Raw genomic sequence first — 26,230 nt, forward strand, 5'->3', positions numbered from 1 at the left:
ACTATTGTAATAATAAACAACTGGCTGCAAATATTTGTTTGTCTTTAGGCTAAGAATGCCCTGGCCCATGCAGTTCAGTCTGCTCGTCATGATGCTGATCTGCTGAGGGAGCAATATGAGGAGGAGCAAGAAGCCAAGGCTGAGCTACAGCGTAGTATGTCCAAGGCAAACTCTGAAGTGGCTCAGTGGAGAACCAAGTATGAAACTGATGCCATCCAGAGGACTGAGGAGCTGGAGGAAGCAAAGTAAGAAACAAACAACATTTAAATGTTAAAAGAGTTTGGTCTTTAGTGATGAGACACTTTTCTGAATTTTCTACTATACTTTGTGGCCTTTTAAACACGTTTAAATACAGTTTAATGAATGCTACTTCTGATGTTTACTATCCTTTGTATTTGAATTATTACAGGAAGAAACTGGCTCAGCGTTTGCAAGATGCAGAAGAAGCTGTGGAAGCTGTTAATGCTAAATGCTCCTCTTTGGAGAAGACCAAGCACAGGCTGCAGAATGAGATTGAAGATCTCATGGTGGATGTTGAGAGATCCAATGCTGCTGCTGCTGCTCTGGACAAGAAGCAAAGAAACTTTGATAAAGTAAGGAGAGAAAGTACATTTTGTTATTAGCTGGTAAAATGTGCCATATATTTACAAAACAAAATACCAGCAAACTGCACTGCTCTCATTGACCATTTGGCCTTGTAAAATTGAACCCAGGTCCTGGCTGAGTGGAAGCAGAAGTATGAGGAGTCCCAAACTGAACTGGAAAGTGCCCAAAAAGAAGCTAGATCTCTGAGCACTGAACTCTTTAAATTGAAAAACTCATATGAGGAGTCATTGGACCACCTGGAGAGCATGAAGAGGGAGAACAAGAATCTCCAAGGTAAGAGTGGTTTTTACAACTCCAAATCATTACTTTAATTGCTTGTATTTGTGAGCTCACATGTTATTTCTATTGCACAGAGGAAATTTCTGACCTCACTGAGCAACTTGGTGAGAGTGGGAAGAATATTCATGAGCTGGAGAAACTACGAAAACAACTGGAGCAGGAGAAACAAGAGATACAAACTGCTCTCGAGGAGGCTGAGGTAAAAGAACAACCATTTTCCCCAAAGTTCTTATTCATTGGACAACTCTTTGATTTAAATCAAGCTGTTGTTTAAAGCAATTGATCATTCCAGATTATTTTAAGAGAGGTCACTTCCCACCCCACAACACAGGGCTAAACAAAAACTTTAAATCTCCATTATAACAAACACCCATTTTACTTTTCATAGGGTTCCCTTGAACATGAGGAAGGCAAGATACTTAGAGCTCAGCTGGAGTTCAATCAGGTCAAAGCTGATATTGAACGTAAGCTGACAGAGAAAGATGAAGAGATGGAGCAGACCAAGAGGAACCAGCAGAGAGTGGTGGATACCCTGCAAAGCTCACTGGAATCAGAGACTCGCAGCAGGAATGAAGCTTTCAGATTAAAGAAGAAGATGGAGGGAGACCTCAATGAGATGGAGATTCAGCTCAGCCAGGCTAACAGACAGGCATCAGAAGCCCAGAAACAACTCAAGGGTCTTCATGGACATCTCAAAGTATGAAGAATCTTCAAATCAAGATTTTATAATGATTAGGTGAACATAGTTCTTCAGTCTTTTCATTTGTAAAACTTGTACTTTACAGGATGCCCAACTGCAACTAGATGACGCTCTTCGTGGTAATGATGATCTCAAGGAGAACATCGCCATTGTGGAGAGACGCAACAATCTGCTGCAGGCTGAACTGGATGAGCTGAGATCCATGGTGGAACAAACTGAGAGAGGAAGGAAACTGGCTGAGCAGGAACTGCTGGATGTCAGTGAGAGAGTTCAGCTCCTGCATTCTCAGGTATGACACATCTGTACTAATACTATGCAAAATAAAGCCTCTTAGTACACAATATAATCAAAAGACTATATGAATGTCAATATTGTCCATGTTCAGAACACCAGCCTGCTGAATCAGAAGAAGAAGCTGGAGGGAGATAATACTCAGCTTCAGACTGAGGTAGAGGAGGCAGTGCAGGAGTGCAGGAATGCTGAGGAAAAAGCCAAGAAGGCCATCACTGATGCTGCCATGATGGCAGAGGAGCTGAAGAAGGAGCAGGACACCAGTGCTCATCTGGAGCGCATGAAGAAGAACATGGACCAGACCATCAAGGACCTGCAGCACCGTCTGGATGAGGCTGAGCAGATCGCCATGAAGGGAGGCAAGAAGCAGGTCCAGAAACTGGAATCCAGAGTAAGTTGCTGATGTTTTTAGGAACAAATACACAGTGTTTTCTGCTAAATGCCTTCTTTTAACTTTACATTTTTTATACTAAAATTGTTACACATCTGTTAGGTGAGAGAGCTGGAAAGTGAGGTGGAGATAGAACAGAAAAAGGCCAGTGATTCAGTCAAGGGGATTCGTAAATATGAGAGACGCATCAAGGAGCTCACCTACCAGGTAGGAAAAATGTTGTCTACTAACAATTTTGCGCCTGGTTAATTTGATCATGTTATTTTTTGAAAAAAAAAAAAAACATAAAGTGCTGTCTTACATTATTTAAATGTATATTGTATATACTAAAAACATTTTTGCTTTGCATAGACTGAGGAAGACCGAAAAAATCTGGCTCGCCTGCAGGATCTGGTGGACAAACTCCAGCTGAAGGTCAAATCCTACAAGAGATCTGCTGAGGAGGCGGTGAGTATTTTCCCCCACTGGTGCCATCATATTATACGACTTCTGTACTAATTGTATCTTTTAATTTTCACAAATCCTATTCTGTGTAATCTTTAGGAAGAACAAGCCAATTCCAATCTGGGCAAGTTTCGTAAGCTGCAGCATGAGCTGGATGAGGCAGAGGAGAGGGCTGATATTGCTGAATCTCAGGTCAACAAGCTGAGAGCCAAGAGCCGTGATTCAGGATCCAAGGTAAGAGTAGGCACTTAAAACAAGTGATTTTGGTCACAAAAATAAAAACCTCAGAAAATTCACAAATAAATGGTCACAGTTACATTGACTTGATAGGTCAAGATATGAATAGCAAGTAGTTTCAAGAACTACACTTGATAAAATGCATTTTGCTATTTAAAAAGTGGGGCTACTGTAAAAAAAAAAAAAAAGAACTTAGGGCTGTCACTAACGATTATTTTGGAAAACGAGTAAGCGGTAGATTATTTTGACGATTAATCTGCTTTTTTTTTTTTGTGATAATAAAAAATAGACCTAAGCAAAGACCTACGCCTTTAAAATGACTTAAAATACATATAATAATTACCCTGATAATCCAGAGTTCTCGCGAGAGCACAAGTTGAATTTGCTCAGCGAGTTACTCTGGTGTCGAGTAATGATGCAAATTTAAATATGCCCCTCGATCTGAGCTGCACCAATCACATCGGGTTATCTGATATAGGCGGGCCAGAGGCGAGCTAAACAGATGACGACGGCGCTGTGACGTCGAAGTCATTAGTAAACATTGCAAGATGGCTATGGATGAACACCAGCTGTTTGAAACGGCTTTGGCCACTACAATGAACGAGTTAGACTTGGCTTTTTATCTAAAACAGGAACAGGAGACGTCGCTCGAATCGTTCCTTTGCAAGAAGGATGTTTTTTCTGTTTTGCCGTCCGGATACGGTAAGAGTATAATCTACCAGTTAGCTCCGCTGGTAGCTGGGGTTTATTGTTGTGATTGGTCATAGTGTTATCCAATTGCGTGCAGTGAGATTTTCAAATGCACGCTTGGTGCCGCCCCTCGAGCTAGGCGATTTTCATTAGTCGACGCCAGACCATTCATCTTTTAGATTTAGGTCTGGATTTCCAGGCTATATAATAATAATAATAATAATAATAATGAGGCAAAAAATATTTGGTTTAAATGTTTACTTAATATTTAATATTCAATATTCCGGCACTTCTTTGATAGAAATGCTATACTGTAATTTCTTGAACACGAATATGTGGACATCAAAACATCCAAACTCAGAGCAAGGGCTATGCTGTAGTATAGTTTTTAAAGGGTTTTAATACATCATGCAGCCTTAGAAAACGGTCTAATAACACGGATCATGGATTCTCATCCTTGGAAAGGCACCACTTACAGTATATTTCGCTGGTTAATCGACACGGGTAAATTGCACTCAAGGATTTCTTTTAAAATCGAGTACTCAAATGGAATCAAGGATTCATGACAGCCCTAAAAAAATACCATCCATGTCGATTAGCTGTGTAGAGTTTAAGCCATTTTGAACTTGATCAGGTAAACTTTAACATTCTTTTGACCTTTTCCTTTTAACAGAAGGGGGCTGATGAGGAGTGAAAATATTAGATGGATGTCTCTAAACATGGATTGCTGTGACGATCTCTTCTGTAGTTCCGTAGAATAAAGCAGACATAAAAATGAATACCTCTACTTCTTTTGTCTTTTTATTTTATTTTTTATGTAGACATTGCAATATCCCAACATGATCCTGAACACAACAGTAAATCAGTTGCCTGAATGTACTCTATGTGCCACAGACAAGGCTGTCTAGTCTAAGATCTGATTGAAAGTAAACTCGAAATGTTCTTTAAAAATTGTCATTTGAAGTAGGGTCAACCATACAAAGAAACAGGGTGTTTACCAGTTTTACCAAACTAATCCAAACCACATAATGCACATTAAGCTGTAAGCCACTGACCAATACACTGTATGTTTTAACACAGCTCATCCTTAGGGAATAAAATGAAATTAAGACATTATGATTTAAAGTGCACATGAATCTATTATGTTGTATAATGTATAATGAATCAATTATGTTGGCAATATATTCATTCTAAACCTAAAGTATCCTCCACAATGCTGCGAATGTGAGAGCTGCAATAGTCAGTCACCACCACTTGAGAGCAGCACCACCATTAAATATCATATAAAGCATACTTGCTAGGTGTCCATGTAAAGCAGGATGGGGCAAGATGTCACAACTTTTTATTCCTTAAATTCAGTGTAGGTTTTATCACATAAAGTCTTCAAAAAAGTATTTAACATTTCCACTGGTATTGCTCAGGAAAACCATTAACTCGTTAACCTTGTTAATGCATTAAGTACCATGAACAAAAAAGTGATCAATTTATGTAAATGTTGATGTATGCTTTGTTTAAATACACTACTTTCATTGTTAACTTGTGAAATGTTTGAAAAAAGAAAATGTATATGCAGAAATTAACTTTAACCTATGCTGTAAAACCATTGTTCATTGTTAGTTCAGGTTACCTAATGCATAAACAAATGCATAAATGAACTAAACCTTATTGTAAAGTGTTAGTAATTACACTAACAGTAACAAATGAGAAAAGACTGTATGTGAGAGAGTATAACTCTCTCAATATGTTTATGAAAAATACTCCCGAGAACACAGTACAACTTTCCATTATGCAACTGACTTTGATCTCAATGTAAGCCAGTGTCTATTATATTAACTTATTTACCCAAAAGCCATTACAAAGAATGATATTAGAAATGTAGTTTGGAGGAAACAATTAACACATTGTTTTGTCTTAATTTGTATTTTGAGACCAAAATAGATAGCACTACTAACATGTGTGACCCAAAAGCTACTGAGATATATCCCTTGTGACAACTTGCCCCACTCTCCCCTACTTAATTATATTATCAAAATACATTCTCAGTTATTAACCAAAATAAATGAATCAGACTCACAGATAAGTCATATTTAACCCACCCCCCCAAAAAATAAAGAAAAGAAAATGTACATAGAAAAATAATCATACTTTTAGGATTTGTAAATTCTAAACTATCAGCCATTTCAACTGAAAATGAAGGCTGTAATACTATAATACTACTGTAATACTAGGATAAGAAATCCAGTTTTACATAATTAGTTTTCAAAGAAATATGTGAAATGCTTAATGGCCATTAAAAGATATTTTCACAAAATTTCCCAATAACATTGCAAACATATTAATCTTTGTGTGTGCAAGTATGCTTAATGAAGTTAACATGGAAAATGTGCCTTCCTTTTGTGGAGAATATTGTTGGAAACAAACATTTTTAAAATTAAAGTGAGCTGCCTCTGCTGATTGTAATCGTAATTTTGTCATTCTAATATAGTTCTTTTCACAGGTTTTGCGTTTGCATTCATATGTAGACATTATTAAATCACTATTTTAACAATCACATTTTGTAAAAGTTTATCACTTCATTTGTACTGAGCTCTCAGTTTTGACAATTGTGCCACCTTATGAGTAATGTGAAACCTGAAAATGGTGTTAGACTTGCGGTAAACATTTTGTTACCCAACATTTATTTCAAATATCTGTATCTACAACAAAATGTGTGTGCATGTGTGTGTAAGCATGCTTATTGTGTATCAAGTATTATTGTTTAAGCCTTTCTTTTCTGTGTGTTGTAGAGTATTTTTTTGTCATGCATATTTTATGGTGTCAGTCCAACAGGTCGACATAAACGCTTGAACCCCACTAATTGCAGCTTGCAGCTATATTTAAATCTATAATTACACTGTTGACCCTTCCCTTACCCCTTAAACCTACCCATACCACTAAATCTAGCCTTACCCATATCCACCTCAATAATAGCAAAAGTGTTTTGTAATACAAAAGGAACACAATAAGTACACTGTACTTATTTTTGATCGAAGTACATAGCATAAAAGGACACCTAATGTACATTTTCTTTTTGTATACTACAGTATTGACTTTCCCTAGTAAAATTTTACCCACTGATAAAATCTGCATCTAGAAAACTCAGTGTGATACACAAGAGCATTCAGCTAGACAAAACTGACATTCTCATATAGTGTAGAAAACAGATGGTGTCAACTAAAAAGTAGAAAACGCATACAATTTGTCTATAACAAATATTTTCCATGGAGAAAATACATTTAAACATTTTGACCAGTGTGGCTCACACAATGGCAAAAAAACTTTTTATTTAGGTGGCATTGGCCAAATTACTGACACATTAACTGGGTTTTAAAGCATGAATTAAATGTTTTATATGAGTAACTACATTTTGCAGATATGTGATAGTTTATCTGATGCTCAAGCCCAAGCAATTGAGACAATCTCTAATGGTTCTCACATATTATGATTATGTGATTGTTTTTATTATATGAAACAATATTAATTCAGTATTTATTAAATATGATATTTTTTAAAAAAAATCCTGTCAATCACAACACTGAGCAACTAAAAATAAAAAATAAAATCATTGCTTTGCATTACCTTTATCTGTGCTTCAGAGATGTGTTGGATGTTCTCCTGCAGGGAGCACAGTGTTTGTGTGTGGCTGAGGGGGAATAGAAAAACCAGGGAAAGAGAGTGAGGGAAAAATAAACATTTGTAGAGCAGAGGTCAAAAGTCATGCCAATTTCCCTAAAGGAAGCATAATGTATTCTAGTGCAGACAACAATCAAATTCAGATAGATATATAGATAGATAGACAAAGATAGGAGTACATTGTGAAAATATTAATACCTGTATTCTCTGTCTACATCATACAGCTGGCTCGAACAAGGGATAATGAAGAAATGACTAAGCAATTCAGTCAAAATCATCATGGGACCTCTAGTGGACAAAACAAACAAACAGACCCCCTCATTCTCCAATAATAGCCTGCTCAATGGTCATGATGCACAATGGGTCAAAGTCATTGACCTTTTGGTGAGCTGAGGCAACAAAGGGCTGAGAATGAACTGCCTCCGTCTCAGGGAAGAGTGTGGATCGGAATGTTCCACCTCGTCATAGCAAGAGATGGACCTGGCAGCTAAAGGGAAAAGAGACAGGATGTTAAGGTTCTCCAGATCTCCTGTTAATCCAGAGTGAAGGAATTAATGAGGTACTCATGCTAAACACTAAAATCCTGTAAGTAACATGGCACAAAAAAATTTACTTAAAAAAAAAAAAAAACTCAAAACCTTGAAAGAACATCCGTTTGACCCAACACTCTGAGATGCTAACCAGCAATGATCACAGACCCCCTGACATACCTGGTTGGACATCTCTTGAGATCCAGGCTCTGGGGTGATGGATGGATCATTTTGCTCCTTCTAGCATTGGCTCTTCCACCGTGGCAGGCACTGGATCTCTGTCAGAGGTGGGCCAGGCAATTATGTCCACGCAGCGCGGTGGTGGTGCTGGGGTTGAGAGTGGGACTGGTGATGTCCTCCGTGGGGCCGTTGGAGCAGGTGTAGAAGCCATGGGGGAATTCCATTGGTATCACACCAGGGCAAGATGTTTGATGGCCTCCGTCTGCTTTTGGACTGCCGAGAACTGCCGGGCAAAGTCCTGTAAGTGTCATCTAAGACGCTGCCTTGCGAGATGGGGGCATCGAGAAAGTGCACTTTGTCGGCATCCCGCATCTCTGCAAGGTTCAGCCAGAAGTACCATTCCTGGGCTACCAAGGTGGACATCGTCTAGCCGAGGGCCCGCGCCATGACCTTGGTTGTCCGGAGAGCGAAGTCGGTAGCTGTGCGCAGGTAATGTATCAACTCCGGCTCGGAACTACCCTTGTGCAGTTCTTTAAGTGCTAACAACTGTCTCCATGGTAAGCCCCGACCATTCCATCCCGTCAGGCATGGAGGACTTTTTGGCTTACATGGGGCGCTCGGTAGGTTACGACTTAGCGAGGGCAGTTGCCAACAAGCACGCTACAGCTTGCCAGCATCTGCATTGCCAACACTCGTAACACAGTTCAGTGGTTGTGGCACTTTCCATAGGGACCCCTAATGTCAGTCGACATAACATTGAACGTGACTGACAGAAAGGGAGCGTCTCGGTTACTATCGTATCCCTCGTTATGTCCCTCCTGCCACAACCTTGAGCTACCCCGCTAAATGACCAGGACAGTGTCTTGGCTCTTTAGCACAAACCTAATGAGAGGATGCATGCCACCATCTTTTATACCCATATGTACGGGCGAGTGGCAAGGCATGCAAGTTCCACTAGCCAATTTCATTGGCCATTTCCCAAAAACTCAGAGGTGATTGGGGTAACCATATCACCCTGTAGCCCAAGACTGGTTGCCCACTGAAGCTAACAGGGTTGAGCATGGTTTGTACCTGGATGGGAGACCTCCTAGAAAAACTAGGTTGCTGCTGGAAGAGGTGTTAGTGAGGCAACCAGGGGGGTCCTAACGCCCCAGTATCTTCTATGTAAAGTGATTTGAGTGCAGAGAAAAGCGCTATATAAGTGTTTCGACATTTGATTGCAAATTTGCAGGTCAGAGTTCACCAAACTTGAACTTCGGAATGCAGTGAAATGCGAAACTTTTCAGACGAGCTTGTGCTTGAGGTCTGACGCATTCCCATGCGTATGAATGAAAATCAATGGAACGAAAAGTTTAGTGTGACAGTCCCTTTAGTCTGAACAAAAATGAAATGCTCTGAAAATACAATTTTCGACATTAGCAAAAATCTAATGGAACAGCAGAAATATATTGGTATCCCCATAAACCTCTGTAAACAAAGCAGCGCTGTGCTGTTAAACACTGGTTTACTAAGTGCTATTCGTTGGAACTTTGATAAACCAATTTTCATATGGCTCAATACTGAGACAAGCATCACTGAATGTGCACTTACCTGTCACTGAGCTAGTTAAAAAGCTCCATGCTTTTCAAGGGTTCATCATGCAGGGCTGACTGCATGTGATCACGATCTATATGCTCACGCTGCTTTTTTTCAGGTTTTTTCCCGCTTCCTTCCCAATCAGTAGCGCTGTTTTGTACTGGGTTTGGCATTGCATAAAAGCCAATTTTTGTAATAGCACCATGCTACTCTAACACAATGTAGTTCATGTTTAAATCAAGCACTTTCAAGGACCTATGTTTGTTTTCACATACTTTCCAGTCCTTGAATCCATGTGTTTGAAATTCAAGAACTTAAAGTACATTCAAGAAGCGTAGGAAGCCTGTTAGTTAAAGTTTTAAATAAATAAAAAAAATTCATTTTTATTTTAGTACATCACTAAACTAAATTAACTAAATTAACAACTAAATTAAAATGAGACATGTTGCCTTGGCTGCCAACTAGCTGAAATAAAGTAAAAAAAAAAAGTCAGTTAATGTTCATTTCAAGTAATGAAAATCTTTCATTAAGGTTTTAGTTATAATTAACTATAATAGCTTGTGTTTAACCCCACTGTGTATCTCAATTAAACTACAAGAATGTCACTGTTGTGTTTAATCAGTGACATTGTTTAATGCCTAAGAATTACACCTACTCCAGCTTTTAAATAAAAAATTTAGTAGCAAAACTAAATAAATGGTCTGAAGCAGAAGAGTAGAAAGTAGAGACACAATGGAATCCCATTTAGCCCAACAGATGCAAGACCATTCTAGTGCACCCAGTGACAAAAAAAAGCTCAAGGATTACAAAAGGATTACAAACTTTATTAGAAGTAAGGTTGCCCCCATTTCTTCCATTCTTGCTCCTGAGATTTGATAAACAAGGGTAAAAAGACAGCTGAGAATGAGGCTCTGTAAAGGATGAGGGGCCTAGAATAGATTGCCCAATTGCTAAGACTAAGTAAGGTGCTTGTTGAGAGGGTGCAGAATAACTGAGGGACGAGTGGTCATGGCAGGTTAGAAACCTCACAAAAGGTCTTGAGTGATGTCTCACACGGCTCAACAACAAATAAACGCTATAGAGCTGTTTAGAAACAGATCTGGGGCTAAGACGGTTAGTTTGACCTGCTTGCCATGTTCTATCTGTTAAGAAGGAATAATTATAAGCACCATCCTGCTAACTGATGCACAGAAAAAGTAACACTGATGTAATGTATTCAGAATATATTAACTTCTCTAAACTAAAAAATGATGTATCCTACAGAATACTTTTCACACATTTGTTTTGGGAATCTTTGTAAACCTGGAAAATCTTTTTCAAGAAAGAATGGGGTGAACATGGATGAACATGAATGAAGCTGTTGTTCATTGTAATGACTGCAAATTAACTTAATACAACCTGTACAACACAGATGAAGGATATAGCATTGGGAAATCAAGAAAGGTCAAAGTAACAAACAATAACAAGCAAGAGTTGCAGCTGTCTCTGCATTAGGCGAGAACAAAAGGTCACTATTAAAGATATTTATTGTTGCCATTACAGCTGTCTACTGACAATTTTAATCTTATGTGACAGCTGTCTTGCTTGTGAGGCATTGTTACCTTGTTTTCATCCTTTAACACAAAGATAAACCTGTGGATTTCCCAGTGCATGCCTGTCTATCTTTGAGGACAGAAAATGACACAGAGTTTTAGAAAAGCTGGAATCTAACTGTCAATTAAGAAATTTTATTTAAAAAGGATTGTGTGAATGTTCAACTATGGTTCAGATACATTATATATAGAAGAGTCTCTATGATGCTTTACGTACATAAAAAACAGACATGTTGTGAATCTGGCCTATGAAACTAACTACAAAATACGAAAGTGAAGGTGTAAATTTCAGTATGAAAAACGTTATCTCATATCTTTAAAAAAGAATATATAAATATGGGACAAAAATAGCACCATTGTGATCTTAAATCCTTTCTGATCTTTTGCGCTACCGCCACACACCACATGCTTAACTATTGTAACTCATCTAATCTTTAGCGCTACCATCACACACCACATGCTAAACTACTATGACTCACACAAAAACCTTTTCAGGCACCCAAAAAGAGCTACACACACAAGTGACCCAAACACAGAGCCGGACCAAATACAGATGGTCAACGTCACAGTCATTGTGCCTCTATATAAAGAGATACGTTACAGCACAATATTGCAAGCTCACATCATTGTGCCATCTAAAGGTAAGAGCATACATCATTTAGATAAAATTGTTTATGAGGACAATAGAATAAGATGACTTCTCATTAATGACATTTATTTTTTTATTGAAAGGACTTGGACATTTTGGGTTTGGATTTCATCTGGTAAGACATGCTTTTATAAAGGTCAACACATTGTGTTTGTGTGTGTGTGTGTGTGTGTATGCATTTAGGTTTATGCAATATTTTCTTTTTGAATGCAATAATTAATGAGAAATATTTTATATTTTTACAATCATAAATAATTATATTTAATTTATTTTTATTTTTTTACAAATGATTTTTTAATTGTAAACTAGTTTTAAAAGTTTAGATAATTTTGTCATCTATTTCTAAGTCTGATTGAAAGATGGGGGATGCTGTGATGGCAGAGTTCGGGCCAGCTGCCCCGTTCTTACGAAAGTCAGACAGGGAGCGTCTGGAGGCCCAAACTCGCCCCTTCGACATGAAGAAAGAATGCTTTGTGCCCGACCCTGCGGTTGAGTACGTCAAAGCTTCCGTCACAAGTAGAGACGGTGACAAAGTCACTGTTGACACTGAATTCGGGAAGGTAAGATCTAATCTCTGCATTGTTGTAGATTGTAGACAGAAGTACAGTGTGACTGTCAAAACATTTTTGTGTGTTATCCACAGACAGTAACTGTGAAGGAGGATGATGTTCACCCCCAGAACCCGCCAAAGTTTGATAAAATTGAGGACATGGCGATGTTCACCTTCCTGCATGAGCCCGCTGTGCTGTTTAACCTCAAAGAGCGTTACGCAGCCTGGATGATCTACGTGAGTCGAGTCTTAAAACACTCACACATTCACTTTATCTTGCATGACCAAATCTAAACCTTCTGTGAATCTCTTACAGACCTACTCTGGGCTCTTCTGTGTCACTGTGAATCCCTACAAGTGGCTGCCAGTGTACAACCAGGAAGTCGTCAATGCCTATAGAGGAAAGAAACGAACTGAGGCCCCTCCACACATCTTCTCCATCTCAGACAATGCCTACCAGTACATGCTGTCAGGTGATGATCTGACTTGTAGTAATTTTTTATAAATCTAATTTCTAATGCAATTTCAAATGCTAAGTTTCTTATATTTTGTTCTCTCACAGACAGAGAAAACCAGTCTGTCCTGATCACGTATGTAATGCATATTATGCCATAGCATAATATTCCTCCTTTCACCAATATTTTCTTTCTAAGCTGTATTTTAATAACCGTTTTTGTCCTAAGTGGAGAATCCGGTGCTGGAAAGACTGTGAACACTAAAAGAGTGATCCAGTACTTTGCGAGCATTGCAGCAGCAACAACCGGCAAGAAGGATCCATCAATGGAGAAAAAGGTGCTTAATTCCCAAAAAAGGCTCATTATGGAAGAATGAATATACTGTACCAACTATATAGCATAGAATACAAAAAAGAATTACTAAATTAAAGATGTCTTCAAAATTGGAGTTAAATATTATTAAATATTGGATATTATTAAATATTAGTCACAAATTGTCATAATTTGATATTTCCTTACTTGTACCATATTGCAATACATTTACCCGTAACAAACAACATTGTTGTTTACCCAGTTATATTTCTATATAATTTGATATAGATGAATAAGATTCTCTAAGGATTATTATTATTATTACAAGGCTACATAGTGTCCGAAAATATGCATGTCTGTTAACCGAAAAGTAGGTACATCAAATTTACACACTTATTGTTAAAATATGATTCTCAGGGTACTCTGGAGGATCAAATCATCCAGTGTAATCCTGCTCTGGAGGCTTTCGGTAACGCCAAGACCATCAGAAATGACAACTCCTCCAGATTTGTAAATTGGGTTTTTACATTGGTGTTGTTATTCTATATTGGTTTTTTATGATATTTTATATGATGTGGTATTATGTATTATACATGTTATGTATTGCTTTATTTACAGGGTAAATTTATCCGTATCCATTTTGGCCACAGTGGAAAGTTATCTTCTGCTGACATTGAGACTTGTAAGTACTGCCCAACATCATTCCAACAAATCACACATTGATGAAATGTATAACTGTTTTGATATTTATCTATTCATCAATTGATTTAGATCTGCTGGAAAAGTCTCGTGTCACTTTTCAGCTCAAGGCTGAGAGAGACTACCACATCTTCTATCAGATTCTGTCCCAGAGAAGACCAGAACTGCTTGGTAAACTTACCCATCATATCAATTAACACTGCCATCTCTAATTAGAAGAGTCTTTTCTGATCTATGTTCCCATTTCTCCTTAGAGATGCTGCTCATCACCAACAACCCCTATGACTACGCTTTCATCTCCCAAGGAGAAACAACAGTGGCTTCTATTGATGACGGTGACGAGCTGATGGCCACTGATGTGGGTGTTTGTTAAAACATAGGCCACTAACAATACAACATACCACATTATAAAATATTATAAGATATAGTCCACCCAGCATTTGCAATTTGGTTACCATTAGCACTTTTGACAACCTATATGAATGCATTTTTGGTGGAGAACATAAATTGATAATGTACTGGCTGATTTCCATACAATAAAAGCATATAATGATCAGGGGCTGTCAATAAGTATTAAAAAGCACCATAAAAGATCCACAAAACTTGTTTTTCGGAAGCCACCTGATTTGTGTGAGGAAAAGATCATGAACATGCTCTTCTTTTGTGTTCCACAGAAGAAATTAAGTCATACAGGTATAGAACGACTTGAAAGACAATTGATTATCTTGGCCAGTCTAGTCTTTAAAAAGAAAGACTTTTAATGTACTTGTCAAGAAAGTAGAATATGAAACATTTGCCATGAAATTTTACATGCACTATACATTTGCTGTAGGAAGCGTTCGATGTGTTGGGCTTCACCCATGAGGAGAAGAACAGCATCTACAAGCTGACTGGTTCCGTCATGCACTTTGGCAACATGAAGTTCAAACAGAAGCAAAGAGAGGAACAGGCCGAGGCTGATGGGACTGAGGGTATAACTCGGAAAATTGGAATCAGTAGAACTTGGAAACATGTTGTATATATATTCTTAGCTCTGTATTCTTTTAACATGTAGATGCTGACAAAATCTCATATCTGATGGGCCTAAATTCAGCTGACTTGATCAAGGGTTTGCTCCACCCAAGAGTCAAAGTAGGAAATGAGTGGGTCACCAAGGGACAGAGTGTCCAGCAGGTAATGAATGAAAATAATAATCTAATGAACATTTAGAAATTTCAGCAAAATAAGTTCACTTTCAAAGACATACAAACAAAATATTTCATGTCTCTGAAAAATTGCTCTCTAGTTTGCAATGTGTCAAATTGTTTTCTTTATTAGGTGTACTACTCTATTGGTGCTCTGGGAAAGTCAGTGTACGAGAAAATGTTTCTTTGGATGGTTGTGAGAATCAACCAATCCCTGGCCACCAAACAGCCTCGCCAGTACTTCATTGGTGTGCTGGACATTGCTGGATTTGAGATCTTTGATGTAAGCTGAAATCAACTGATTTTTTTTTTATTCATAGAACAAATTCAACAAGAAGTGCAACCTGTTTGACCATTGTGATTATACAATATATTCCACCTGCAGTCCAACACCTTTGAGCAGCTGTGCATCAACTTCACTAATGAGAAGTTGCAGCAGTTCTTCAACCACCACATGTTTGTGCTGGAGCAAGAGGAATACAAGAAGGAGGGCATTGAGTGGGTGTTTATTGACTTCGGCATGGACTTGCAGGCTTGTATTGAGCTTATTGAGAAGGTGGGTGAATATCATGTTGATGATTATACTGGTAGGGGAAAAAATCATATTTTTCAATATTAACTCTTGTGGGAAACTGATATATTGACTGCCACGATCTACAATTCATTGTAGCCCATGGGTATCATGTCCATCCTTGAAGAGGAGTGCATGTTCCCCAAAGCCAGTGATGCAACATTTAAAGCTAAGCTTTATGACAACCATTTGGGGAAAACTCCAAACTTCCAGAAGCCTAGGATAGTGAAGGGAAAACCAGAGGCCCATTTTGCCCTCGTTCACTATGCTGGCACTGTGGACTACAACATTTCAAACTGGCTGGTGAAGAACAAGGACCCTCTCAATGAGACGGTTGTAGGGTTTTTCCAGAAGTCAACTCTTAAGCTGTTGTCCATTCTGTTTGCTAATTACGCTACTGATGACTCAGGTAAGTACATACTGAAGTGTGACATGAAAATATAATAAGCACTGCTCTTACGGTTTAACCCTCTGGGGTCTGGGCTGTTTTTGGGGCCCTTGAGATGTTCTGACATGCCCTGACATTTGTGCTTTTTTCAGTTGCATATAAACATATTAATGGCAAAGGTGTAAATTCACTCTATATAGCACAAACAGGGCTACCATAATATGTGAGCCACGTGTATGTACATGTTTTCATTTTTGAGAGAATAATGTTTATGCATGGTTATTGAAAAAACTAAAAACTAAAATTTCTGAAATAAGGCCACAAAACACATAGTAAATATGTGTCAATAAGACTTTTGACTAATGGATGTCCTCGCCTAGAGTTTTTTCTTAAAAATTATGTGAAAATAGTCTTGCTTTATCGTTCACATAAAACCATACATTGATTTAAATTGATGTAAAACAGGTTTTGCTTGGAAAGCCAATATGCGAGGGGGGCGTGAACGAGGAGTGGTTTACACCTGAAAATACAATGTCCCACCCACTCTGCATAATGATGAGCCATTCACTCAGGTGTGACACTGACTGAGCCACAATGCAAGGACAAAAGATATATTTAGAAGAAGACTTATATTGACCATTTAAGATTTTGCTTACATCTATCTTGTAAATATGTTTTGCTATTTTATTAAAAAGGTTACAATTACAACAATAATTACAATTTCAACAATATTTCAAGTGTACTCTTTCTTTGTAAAAAAAAATGATTATAGGCCTACATTTTATCTATGTATTCATTAGTTTGAATATAGTCAACATTGGAACAGCTAACATCTTAGTTGATGACTTTATTTTTGACAAAAATAGATATAGAAATTGCTAAACAAAAGCTTATTTGACGTGGCAGTATATTCTACAGTAAAAACTGTACCCAAATCTAGTCAACAAGATGTTGTCTTTCATATTTCGCCTGACTGTAACGTTGTTTTCATGAAATATTAGGTCATATTGTTAATTTGCAGTTTAATACGTTGCTTATACAAATAGCCTACATTTTATTTCAACATATTTCAGTCGATTTTTACTCATCTCATAGCAATACAGTTTGCTAAAACATCATCATTCATTCACACACGCAATTTAAATTTAACTTCTGGCAAAGATGAAGTTGACGATAGGCTATTGACTCGCGATCTTCGCAGTAGGCTAGTGAACGCACCGGAGAAATGCACATTTATTAGGCTACATAGTTTTTTGTTTTGGATGGTTTTGTTTAGAACCAGCTTTCTGTAAATATATTTCAAATTTTTTAGACATGTGAGGCGAGTAGGCTACGGTCTGGTTAATGATGATCTCCAGTTCAAGCACCTTATGTTGTGATTGCTAGCCTATATTTACTTTAAATCCAGGAAATTTGTTAATGAAAAAATTATTAAAATTAAGATACAATTGATACAAAACGAAATTCGTTTTAAAGAAAGGATTTGTAGTTTCTGTTTTGAGGTCTCTGTGAAAGTTTGAAAGTCTTTTAGTGCGCTTTCAGAGCGCTCGCGTCCATAATGGAGAACTGTCACGTAATATTGTTTTTTCCTCAGAAATGCGAACACGAAAAATAAAAGACAAAAGACTTTTAAGTAAAACTTACTCCGAAATTGTGTCCTCGGCGGAATTCGCTCTTCAAAATGCTGCCGTTCGTAGTCTGAGTTACAATCTTCCTGAGGAAACAACCCGGTATCATGCATTCTTCCTCGCTGTCCAGAATCATCTGAAGGGCGTCTTTACTGGAGAAGCGTGCCATACTCAAAACGCGATGAACTATCAGTAAGTCTGATGAAGAAACTGTGTTTTTATGGCATTGATCGGGGGGCGTATGCGATGCATACTAGATCACCTAAACTATTTACCATTTGAATAGCGCCGGGGGCGGGGCGGCCTCAACTCATTATAGAGATAATGAGGCAGAAGGAAAAACGGTACATCTCCTTTCTTTCAAACGGATTACATGAGTTGAAAACATTTGTTTTTTATATAAATTACTTCATTTAAAAGAAGAGATTTCAAGCTTCATAAAGACATATCTCACGTGTCTGTGTGAGAAGTATTCGGTGAGTTACAGTTCATTTTCGGACGCGTTTCAGAATGGACTACACTTTAGAAGGCAGAACTCGCTTCGTGTTTATTTTTCTTTATTTGGCGAAAAGCTTAACACTTTGTTTTTATTATGAGTATTCACAAAAATAATACACATTTAACAGAATCGATTGATGTACGAAACTCCTATGAAAAATCAAAGTCAACAGAGTATTTATGAGTTTCTTTTACACTGATAAAAAAAAAAGCGAGCTGGTATCGCCGGCGATACCGTCGACCTCAGGGGGTTAATAATAACACAAATAATTTATTTCACAGCTACAGATTCTGGAGGAAAAGCTGCCAAAGGTAGCAAAAAGAAGGGTTCTTCCTTCCAGACGGTGTCAGCCCTTCATAGGGTATGAAATATTAAAACACTACTTTATCTATATGGTTTTATTACATATAAATCTGAATTCTCTATGGTCTACCAACAGGAGAACTTGAACAAGCTGATGACCAACTTAAGGTCAACTCACCCTCACTTTGTGCGCTGCATCATCCCCAATGAGACTAAGACTCCTGGGGCGATGGAGAATCCTCTGGTCATGCACCAGCTGCGCTGTAACGGTGTGCTGGAGGGCATCAGGATCTGCAGAAAGGGATTCCCCAACAGGGTCCTATATGGAGATTTCAAACAACGGTTAGAATGAAACCAAATGGCTTTCATGTCTTACAAAATTATTTAATATATGACTCCAAATTTCAGTTCTTAATTCTTCAATTTCTGTTAATGTGTGTGTTTTTGGTAGATACCGCATCCTAAATCCTGCTGCTATCCCCGAGGGACAGTTCATTGATAACAAGAAGGGTTCAGAAAAACTTCTGGGCTCTCTGGACATCGATCACAACCAGTACAAATTAGGACATACTAAGGTATGATTTTATTAACATTAACTTTTTCCAAAGCCACGTTTCCATTGTCCTATCCTATTTGACACAAAATTCTTTACTATTCAGGTCTTTTTTAAGGCTGGTCTTCTAGGACTTCTTGAAGAGATGAGAGATGACCGTCTTGCACTTATTATAACTGGAATTCAGTCCATGTCTCGTGGTTTTCTAGCAAGAGATGAGTTCCAGAAAATTGTGGAAAGAAGGTTAGATTTTAGCTCTTCGATCTTTAACATATTCTCCAAGTTATATTTTTTAATTTAAGACTTAAATTTCTTAATTTAATATCTACAGAGATGCTCTGTTGGTGATCCAGTGGAATGTACGTGCTTTCATGAGTGTCAAGAATTGGCCCTGGATGAAGCTCTACTTCAAGATCAAGCCTCTGCTGAAAAGTGCAGAGACTGAGAAAGAAATGGCCAATATGAAGGAGGAATTCACCAAGTTGAAGGAGGCTTATGCCAAATCTGAAGCCCGCAGAAAGGAGCTTGAGGAAAAGATGGTTTCTCTTCTCCAAGAGAAGAACGACCTGCAGCTTTTAGCACAGACCGTAAGTTAACATGGGACTACAACTCTGCACTTTTCACAAGTCAGAAAACAAAACAAGTTTTCAATTATTATTATTTTTTTATGTTGATAGGAGCAAGATAATCTTGCAGATGCTGAGGAGAGATGTGAGGGTCTGATCAAGAGCAAGATCCAGCTTGAGGCCAAAGTCAAAGAAATGACTGAGAGACTAGAGGATGAAGATGAAATGAATGCTGAGCTGACTGCAAAGAAACGAAAGCTGGAGGATGAATGCTCTGAACTCAAGAAGGACATTGATGATCTTGAGCTCACTCTGGCCAAAGTGGAGAAAGAGAAACATGCCACTGAGAACAAGGTCAGTTTTGAACACTGAACCTGTTATTGATGCTAGAATGATGAGTTAACAGGTCCCTTGATACAATGACACATTTCTACAGGTTAAAAACATGATAGAAGAGATGGCAGCTTTGGATGAGATTATCGCTAAGCTGACCAAGGAGAAGAAAGCTCTTCAGGAGGCCCATCAGCAAACGCTGGATGACCTCCAGAGTGAGGAAGACAAAGTCAACACACTCACCAAAGCCAAAGCCAAGTTGGAGCAACAAGTGGATGATGTAAGAGTCAGAAAACACAACACTAGAATTAAAATCAGAAACATTTAAAGTAATTACATTTTATTTTTGCATGAAATTTAGCTTGAAGGTTCTTTGGAACAAGAAAAGAAAATTCGCATGGATCTTGAGAGAGCTAAAAGAAAGCTTGAGGGTGACTTGAAGTTAAGTCAAGAGAATGTGATGGATTTGGAAAATGATAAGCAGCAGACAGAGGAGCGGCTAAAGAAGTAATATATTTGATAAAATATAAAATCCAATTTTAATATTTAATGATATTTGGTAACACTTTACAATAAGGTTCCAGTTTACTTTAGTTTACTATATTTAACATGAACTAATGATGAAAAATACTTCTAAGCATTTATTAATCTTAGTTCATGTAAATTTAAACATTCACTAACACATTATTAAGCTTCATTGTTAGCTGACACAAGCTAACAATGAAAAGTTTTCTTTCTATCAATTAATGTCAACAAAGTTTAATAAATACTGAAACACATGTTTTTTTATTGTTAAGTTCATGTTGTTTAGTTATCTAATGTTAACTAATGGAACCTTAATGTAAAGTGATACCAGATATTTTTAATATGAAATTGTATGTAACCATTCATCCTGTTTACTTGGCAGAAAAGACTTTGAAATAAGCCAGCTCAATAGCAAGATTGAAGACGGACAAGTTTTGGAGTCCCAACTCCAGAAAAAACTGAAAGAGTTGCAGGTAAACTTTATATGTTTTAATAAGATAGACAGTTGGATTGTTAGAAATTGTAACCTTAATTTTTAATTTATGCACATTACTAGGCCAGAATTGAAGAGCTTGAGGAAGAGCTGGAGGCTGAGAGAGCTGCTCGCGCTAAAGTTGAGAAACAGAGAGCTGATCTGTCCAGAGAACTGGAGGAGATCAGTGAGAGGTTGGAGGAGGCTGGTGGAGCCACTGTTTCCCAGATTGAGATGAACAAGAAACGTGAAGCTGAGTTCCAAAAACTGCGCAGAGACCTTGAAGAGTCCACTCTGCAACATGAGGCCACTGCTGCTACACTGAGGAAGAAACATGCAGACAGTGTGGCTGATCTGGGAGAGCAAATCGACAACCTCCAGAGAGTGAAGCAGAAGCTGGAGAAAGAGAAGAGTGAACTCAGACTGGAACTGGACGATGTGGTCTCCAACATGGAGCAGCTTGCAAAGGCAAAGGTGAGTAAGGGAAATTATGCTTAGAGTCTATAACTTATGTGTTGTCAGTCAAAGAAAGCAATCAATAGTCAAAGAAAGCAATCAAACATGAAATAATTTATCCTCAAGACAAACCTGGAGAAAATGTGCAGAACTCTGGAAGACCAGATGAGTGAGTACAGAACCAAGGCTGAGGAAGGTCAGCGCACTATCAATGATTTCACCATGCAAAAAGCCAAGCTGCAAACTGAAAATGGTAAGAACACAAAATACTGTCAAAACAACTGTACCATAATGATACTTGGAAAAAAAGTCAATATTTTTTAATATCGCATGCGAGGTGAACTTGCCAGACAGCTTGAGGAGAAAAACTCCCTGGTGTCTCAGTTAACCAGAGGCAAGCAGTCCAGCACTCAGCAAATTGAAGACCTCAAGAGACAGCTCGAAGAAGAAATCAAGGTTTTCAAAATCTCCTTCTAAGTCTAAATTTTTTGCTAAAGACAGACAAATTCACTATTGTAATAATAAACAAGTGGCTGCAAATATTTGTTTGTCTTTAGGCTAAGAATGCCCTGGCCCATGCAGTTCAGTCTGCTCGTCATGATGCTGATCTGCTGAGGGAGCAATATGAAGAGGAGCAAGAAGCCAAGGCTGAGCTACAGCGTAGTATGTCCAAGGCAAACTCTGAAGTGGCTCAGTGGAGAACCAAGTATGAAACTGATGCCATCCAGAGGACTGAGGAGCTGGAGGAAGCAAAGTAAGAAACAAACAATATTTACAAGTTTCGTCTTTAGTGATTAGGCACTTTTCTAAATTTAATGAATGATGCTTCATATGTTCTATATATTTTGTATTTTGATTATTACAGGAAGAAACTGACTCAGCGTCTGCAAGATGCAGAAGAAGCTGTGGAAGCTGTTAATGCTAAATGCTCCTCTCTGGAGAAGACCAAGCACAGGCTGCAGAATGAGATTGAAGATCTCATGGTGGATGTGGAGAGATCCAATGCTGCTGCTGCTGCTCTGGACAAGAAGCAAAGAAACTTTGATAAAGTAAGGAAAGAAAGTATATTTTGTCATTAGCTGGAAAAAAATGAGCCATATATTTACAAAACAAAATACCAGCAAACTGCACTGCTCTCATTGACCATTTGGCCTTGTTAAATTTAACCAGGTCCTGGCTGAGTGGAAGCAGAAGTATGAGGAGACCCAAGCTGAACTGGAAAGTGCCCAAAAAGAAGCTAGATCTCTGAGCACTGAACTCTTTAAATTGAAAAACTCGTATGAGGAGTCATTGGACCACCTGGAGAGCATGAAGAGGGAGAACAAGAATCTCCAAGGTAAGAGTGGTTTTTACAACTCCAAATCATTACTTTAATTGCATGTTTTTGTGAGCTTATATGTTTTTTCTTTTGCACAGAGGAAATTTCTGACCTCACTGAGCAACTTGGTGAGAGTGGGAAGAATATTCATGAGCTGGAGAAACTACGAAAACAACTGGAGCAGGAGAAACAAGAGATACAAACTGCTCTTGAAGAGGCTGAGGTAAAAGAACAACCATTTTCCCCAAAGTTCTTATTCATTTGACAACTCTTTGATTTTAATCAATCTGTTGTTTAAAGCAATTGATCATTCCAGATTATTTTAAGGGAGGTCAAATACCAAATAGCATCGAAAATGTTTGATGTTAAATTGATAGTAAACGTAAGTTTCTAACTTTGGATAGGGTCTTCTACTTTAGGGTCTTTTCTTTACTACTAAACCATTTGACCAAAACGGCACTGTCTCATTGGCCATTTTGGCCTTGTTAAATTTGGTCCTGGCTGAGTGGAATCAACTCTTTGATTTAAAACAAGCTATTGTTTAACTCTTCTTAGGGTTCCCTTGAACACGAGGAAGGCAAGATACTTAGAGCTCAGCTGGAGTTCAATCAGGTCAAAGCTGATATTGAACGTAAGCTGACAGAGAAAGATGAAGAGATGGAGCAGACCAAGAGGAACTTGCAGAGAATGGTGGATACCCTGCAAAGCTCACTGGAATCAGAGACTCGCAGCAGGAATGAAGCTCTCAGGCTTAAGAAGAAGATGGAGGGAGACCTCAATGAGATGGAGATTCAGCTCAGCCAGGCTAACAGACAGGCATCAGAAGCCCAGAAGCAACTCAAGGGTCTCCATGGACATCTCAAAGTATGACGAATCTTCGAATCAAGATTTGATGATGCTTAGGTGAAATCCAACCTAGTTCTTATGTCTTTTCATTTGTAAAACTTGTACTTTACAGGATACCCAACTGCAGCTGGATGACGCTCTCCGTTGTAATGATGATCTCAAAGAGAACTTCGCCATTGTTGAAAGACGCAACAATCTGCTGCAGGCTGAACTGGATGAGCTGAGATCCATGCTGGAACAAACTGAGAGAGGAAGGAAACTGGCTGAGCAGGAACTGCTGGATGTCAGTGAGAGAGTTCAGCTCCTGCATTCTCAGGTATCACTAATTAGGACTCTGTAATTATACCATGAAAAAACAATGCCTAAATCCCCTCTTAATACACAATATAAACTACATGGTTCTCAACATTGTCTTTGTTCAGAACACCAGCCTGCTGAATCAGAAGAAGAAGCTGGAGGGAGATAATACTCAGCTTCAGACTGAGGTTGAGGAGGCAGTGCAGGAGTGCAGGAATGCTGAGGAAAAAGCCAAGAAGGCCATCACTGATGCTGCCATGATGGCAGAGGAGCTGAAGAAGGAGCAGGACACCAGTGCTCATCTGGAGCGCATGAAGAAGAACATGGACCAGACCATCAAGGACCTGCAGCACCGTCTGGATGAGGCTGAGCAGATCGCCATGAAGGGTGGCAAGAAGCAGGTCCAGAAACTGGAAGCCAGAGTAAGTTTTTAGAAACAAGTATACAGTGTTTTCTGTAAAATGCTTATTCTAAAATGTTACATTTTTATACTAAAATTATTACACATCTGTTAGGTGAGAGAGCTGGAAAGTGAGGTGGAGATAGAACAGAGAAAGGTCAGTGACTCGGTCAAGGGGATTCGTAAATATGAGAGACGCATCAAGGAGCTCACCTACCAGGTAGGAAAAATGTTTCCTACTAATAATTTTGCCCCTGGTTAGTTTGATCATGTTATTTATTGGGGGAAAAAAACATAAAGTGCTGTCTTACAGTATTTAAATGTATATTGCATATACTAAAAACATTTTTGCTTTGCATAGACTGAGGAAGACCGAAAGAACCTGGCTCGCCTGCAGGATCTGGTGGACAAACTCCAGCTGAAGGTCAAATCCTACAAGAGATCTGTTGAGGATGCGGTGAGTATTTCCCCCCACTGGTGCCATCATATTATATATCTTCTGTTGCAATTATATCTTTTGATTTTTACAAATGATGTTGTGTGTAATCTTTAGGAAGAACAAGCCAATTCCAATCTGGGCAAGTTTCGTAAGATACAGCATGAGCTGGATGAGGCAGAGGAGAGGGCTGATATTGCTGAATCTCAGGTCAACAAGCTGAGAGCCAAGAGCCGTGATACAGGATCCAAGGTAAGAGTAGGCACAAGTGATTTTGGTCACAAAAATAAAAATCTCAGAAAAGCCACAAATAAATAGTCACAGTTAATTCGACTTGATGATAGTTCAACTCTATATCTGCACTTTTTAGGTTGTGTTCACATTTGGCATGTTTGGTTTGATTAAAACGAACCCTGGTACGATTGCTCTGTTAGTGCGGTTAATTTGAATAAGTGTGAACGCTGCCTTCCGAACCCTGGTGTGCACCAAACAAGTGGACCGAGACCACTGAAAAGATGGGTCTTGGTCCAATTCCAAACAAACTCTGGTAGGGTTCGAAAAAATATGAATGCAACACAGCCCAAAGACATGTAAACAAACCAAAAAGTCAAGTCAAGTCAAGTTTATTTGTATAGCGCTTTTCACAATACAGATTGCATCAAAGCAGCTTCACAGTATTAAATTAAAATAATACAACAAAGTTTGTTTCAAGAGGAATTTATTGATTGATAAAATTAAATTAAATATCCCCAAAATATCCCCAACTGAGCAAGCCAAAAACAGGAAGATGATACCCTAAAAAGGACAGAATACTGACGCATACCTGTTTTTTCTCGTTATAGTCTGATGCTGCCATCACAGTTCGTTTGTGAAGCAGATCTTCCGCTGTTTTGACTCCTTTTGACACACATTTTATAAGCTCCTCATAAGTTGTCAGCTGGTCAAAATACCATCATATGTAGGATACGCATATACAACGAGCGCATTTAGCCCAGCACACATCATTGTTTTGAAAGTTCGGTACGTTCAGTCACAAAATAGGCAATACGTCATAAAAGCCGACCAATCAGGCTGTGAACGTATCCCTATGCCTTTAGGTTCTTTATCTTTAGGTTTGGTGTTAAAAATGGCAATTTGAATGCTAAGCAGTCCAGAACAAAATTTTTTTTTTTGGGGGGGTTTTAATGGCTGGACCAAACGAACCGAACTACAAGTGTGAACACACCCTTAGTGACTTTAAGATATGAATAGCAAGTAGTTTCAAGAACTACACTTGATTAAATGAATTTAGCTATTTAACAAGTGTGGCTATTAAAAAAGCAAACAAACATCAATATTGATTAGAGGTGTAGAGTTTAAGCCATTTTGAACTGGATCCGCTTACCTTTTTACCATTTTTTCCTTTTTCTTCCTAACAGAAGGGGGCTGATGAAGAGTGAAAATATTAGATGGATCTCTCTAAACATTGATTGCTGTGACAATCTCTTCTGTAGTTCTGTAGAATAAACCAAACATGAAAATGAATACCTCATCCTCTTTTTTTAAAAATGCAGACATTGCAATATCCCAACATGATCCTGAACACAACAGTAAATCAGTTGCC

At 38.3% G+C, this 26,230-nt stretch overlaps 1 protein-coding gene across 1 annotated transcript in view; it reads left to right on the forward strand.

Annotated features, from left to right (window-relative positions):
- The window catches only part of LOC309508825 (uncharacterized protein), a 37,072-nt gene extending 10,921 nt beyond the window's left edge, over positions 1-26,151 (forward strand). Inside the window, 52 exon segments of the mRNA XM_082183294.1 lie at positions 49-245; positions 410-593; positions 714-879; positions 960-1,084; positions 1,274-1,582; positions 1,671-1,874; positions 1,971-2,267; positions 2,370-2,489; positions 2,491-2,525; positions 2,527-2,616; positions 2,618-2,714; positions 2,811-2,945; positions 4,312-4,328; positions 8,219-8,320; positions 8,583-8,640; positions 12,196-12,396; positions 12,480-12,623; positions 12,703-12,859; positions 12,949-12,976; positions 13,070-13,178; positions 13,571-13,663; positions 13,772-13,835; positions 13,925-14,023; positions 14,107-14,210; positions 14,685-14,823; positions 14,907-15,025; positions 15,170-15,319; positions 15,422-15,592; positions 15,707-16,016; positions 18,404-18,483; positions 18,562-18,767; positions 18,877-19,000; positions 19,085-19,221; positions 19,310-19,565; positions 19,656-19,898; positions 19,981-20,157; positions 20,239-20,384; positions 20,785-20,875; positions 20,959-21,348; positions 21,457-21,583; positions 21,668-21,786; positions 21,888-22,084; positions 22,196-22,379; positions 22,501-22,666; positions 22,747-22,871; positions 23,204-23,512; positions 23,607-23,810; positions 23,917-24,213; positions 24,307-24,411; positions 24,553-24,648; positions 24,745-24,879; positions 26,046-26,151. Of these exon segments, the coding sequence (XP_082039420.1) occupies positions 49-245; positions 410-593; positions 714-879; positions 960-1,084; positions 1,274-1,582; positions 1,671-1,874; positions 1,971-2,267; positions 2,370-2,489; positions 2,491-2,525; positions 2,527-2,616; positions 2,618-2,714; positions 2,811-2,945; positions 4,312-4,328; positions 8,219-8,320; positions 8,583-8,640; positions 12,196-12,396; positions 12,480-12,623; positions 12,703-12,859; positions 12,949-12,976; positions 13,070-13,178; positions 13,571-13,663; positions 13,772-13,835; positions 13,925-14,023; positions 14,107-14,210; positions 14,685-14,823; positions 14,907-15,025; positions 15,170-15,319; positions 15,422-15,592; positions 15,707-16,016; positions 18,404-18,483; positions 18,562-18,767; positions 18,877-19,000; positions 19,085-19,221; positions 19,310-19,565; positions 19,656-19,898; positions 19,981-20,157; positions 20,239-20,384; positions 20,785-20,875; positions 20,959-21,348; positions 21,457-21,583; positions 21,668-21,786; positions 21,888-22,084; positions 22,196-22,379; positions 22,501-22,666; positions 22,747-22,871; positions 23,204-23,512; positions 23,607-23,810; positions 23,917-24,213; positions 24,307-24,411; positions 24,553-24,648; positions 24,745-24,879; positions 26,046-26,066 (7,959 nt within the window). The 3' untranslated portion in view covers positions 26,067-26,151.
- Positions 26,152-26,230: the final 79 nt, after the last annotated feature.

The sequence above is a fragment of the Leuciscus leuciscus genome (assembly GCF_965113295.1).
Source record: "Leuciscus leuciscus genome assembly, chromosome: 11".
NCBI lineage: Eukaryota > Metazoa > Chordata > Actinopteri > Cypriniformes > Leuciscidae > Leuciscus > Leuciscus leuciscus.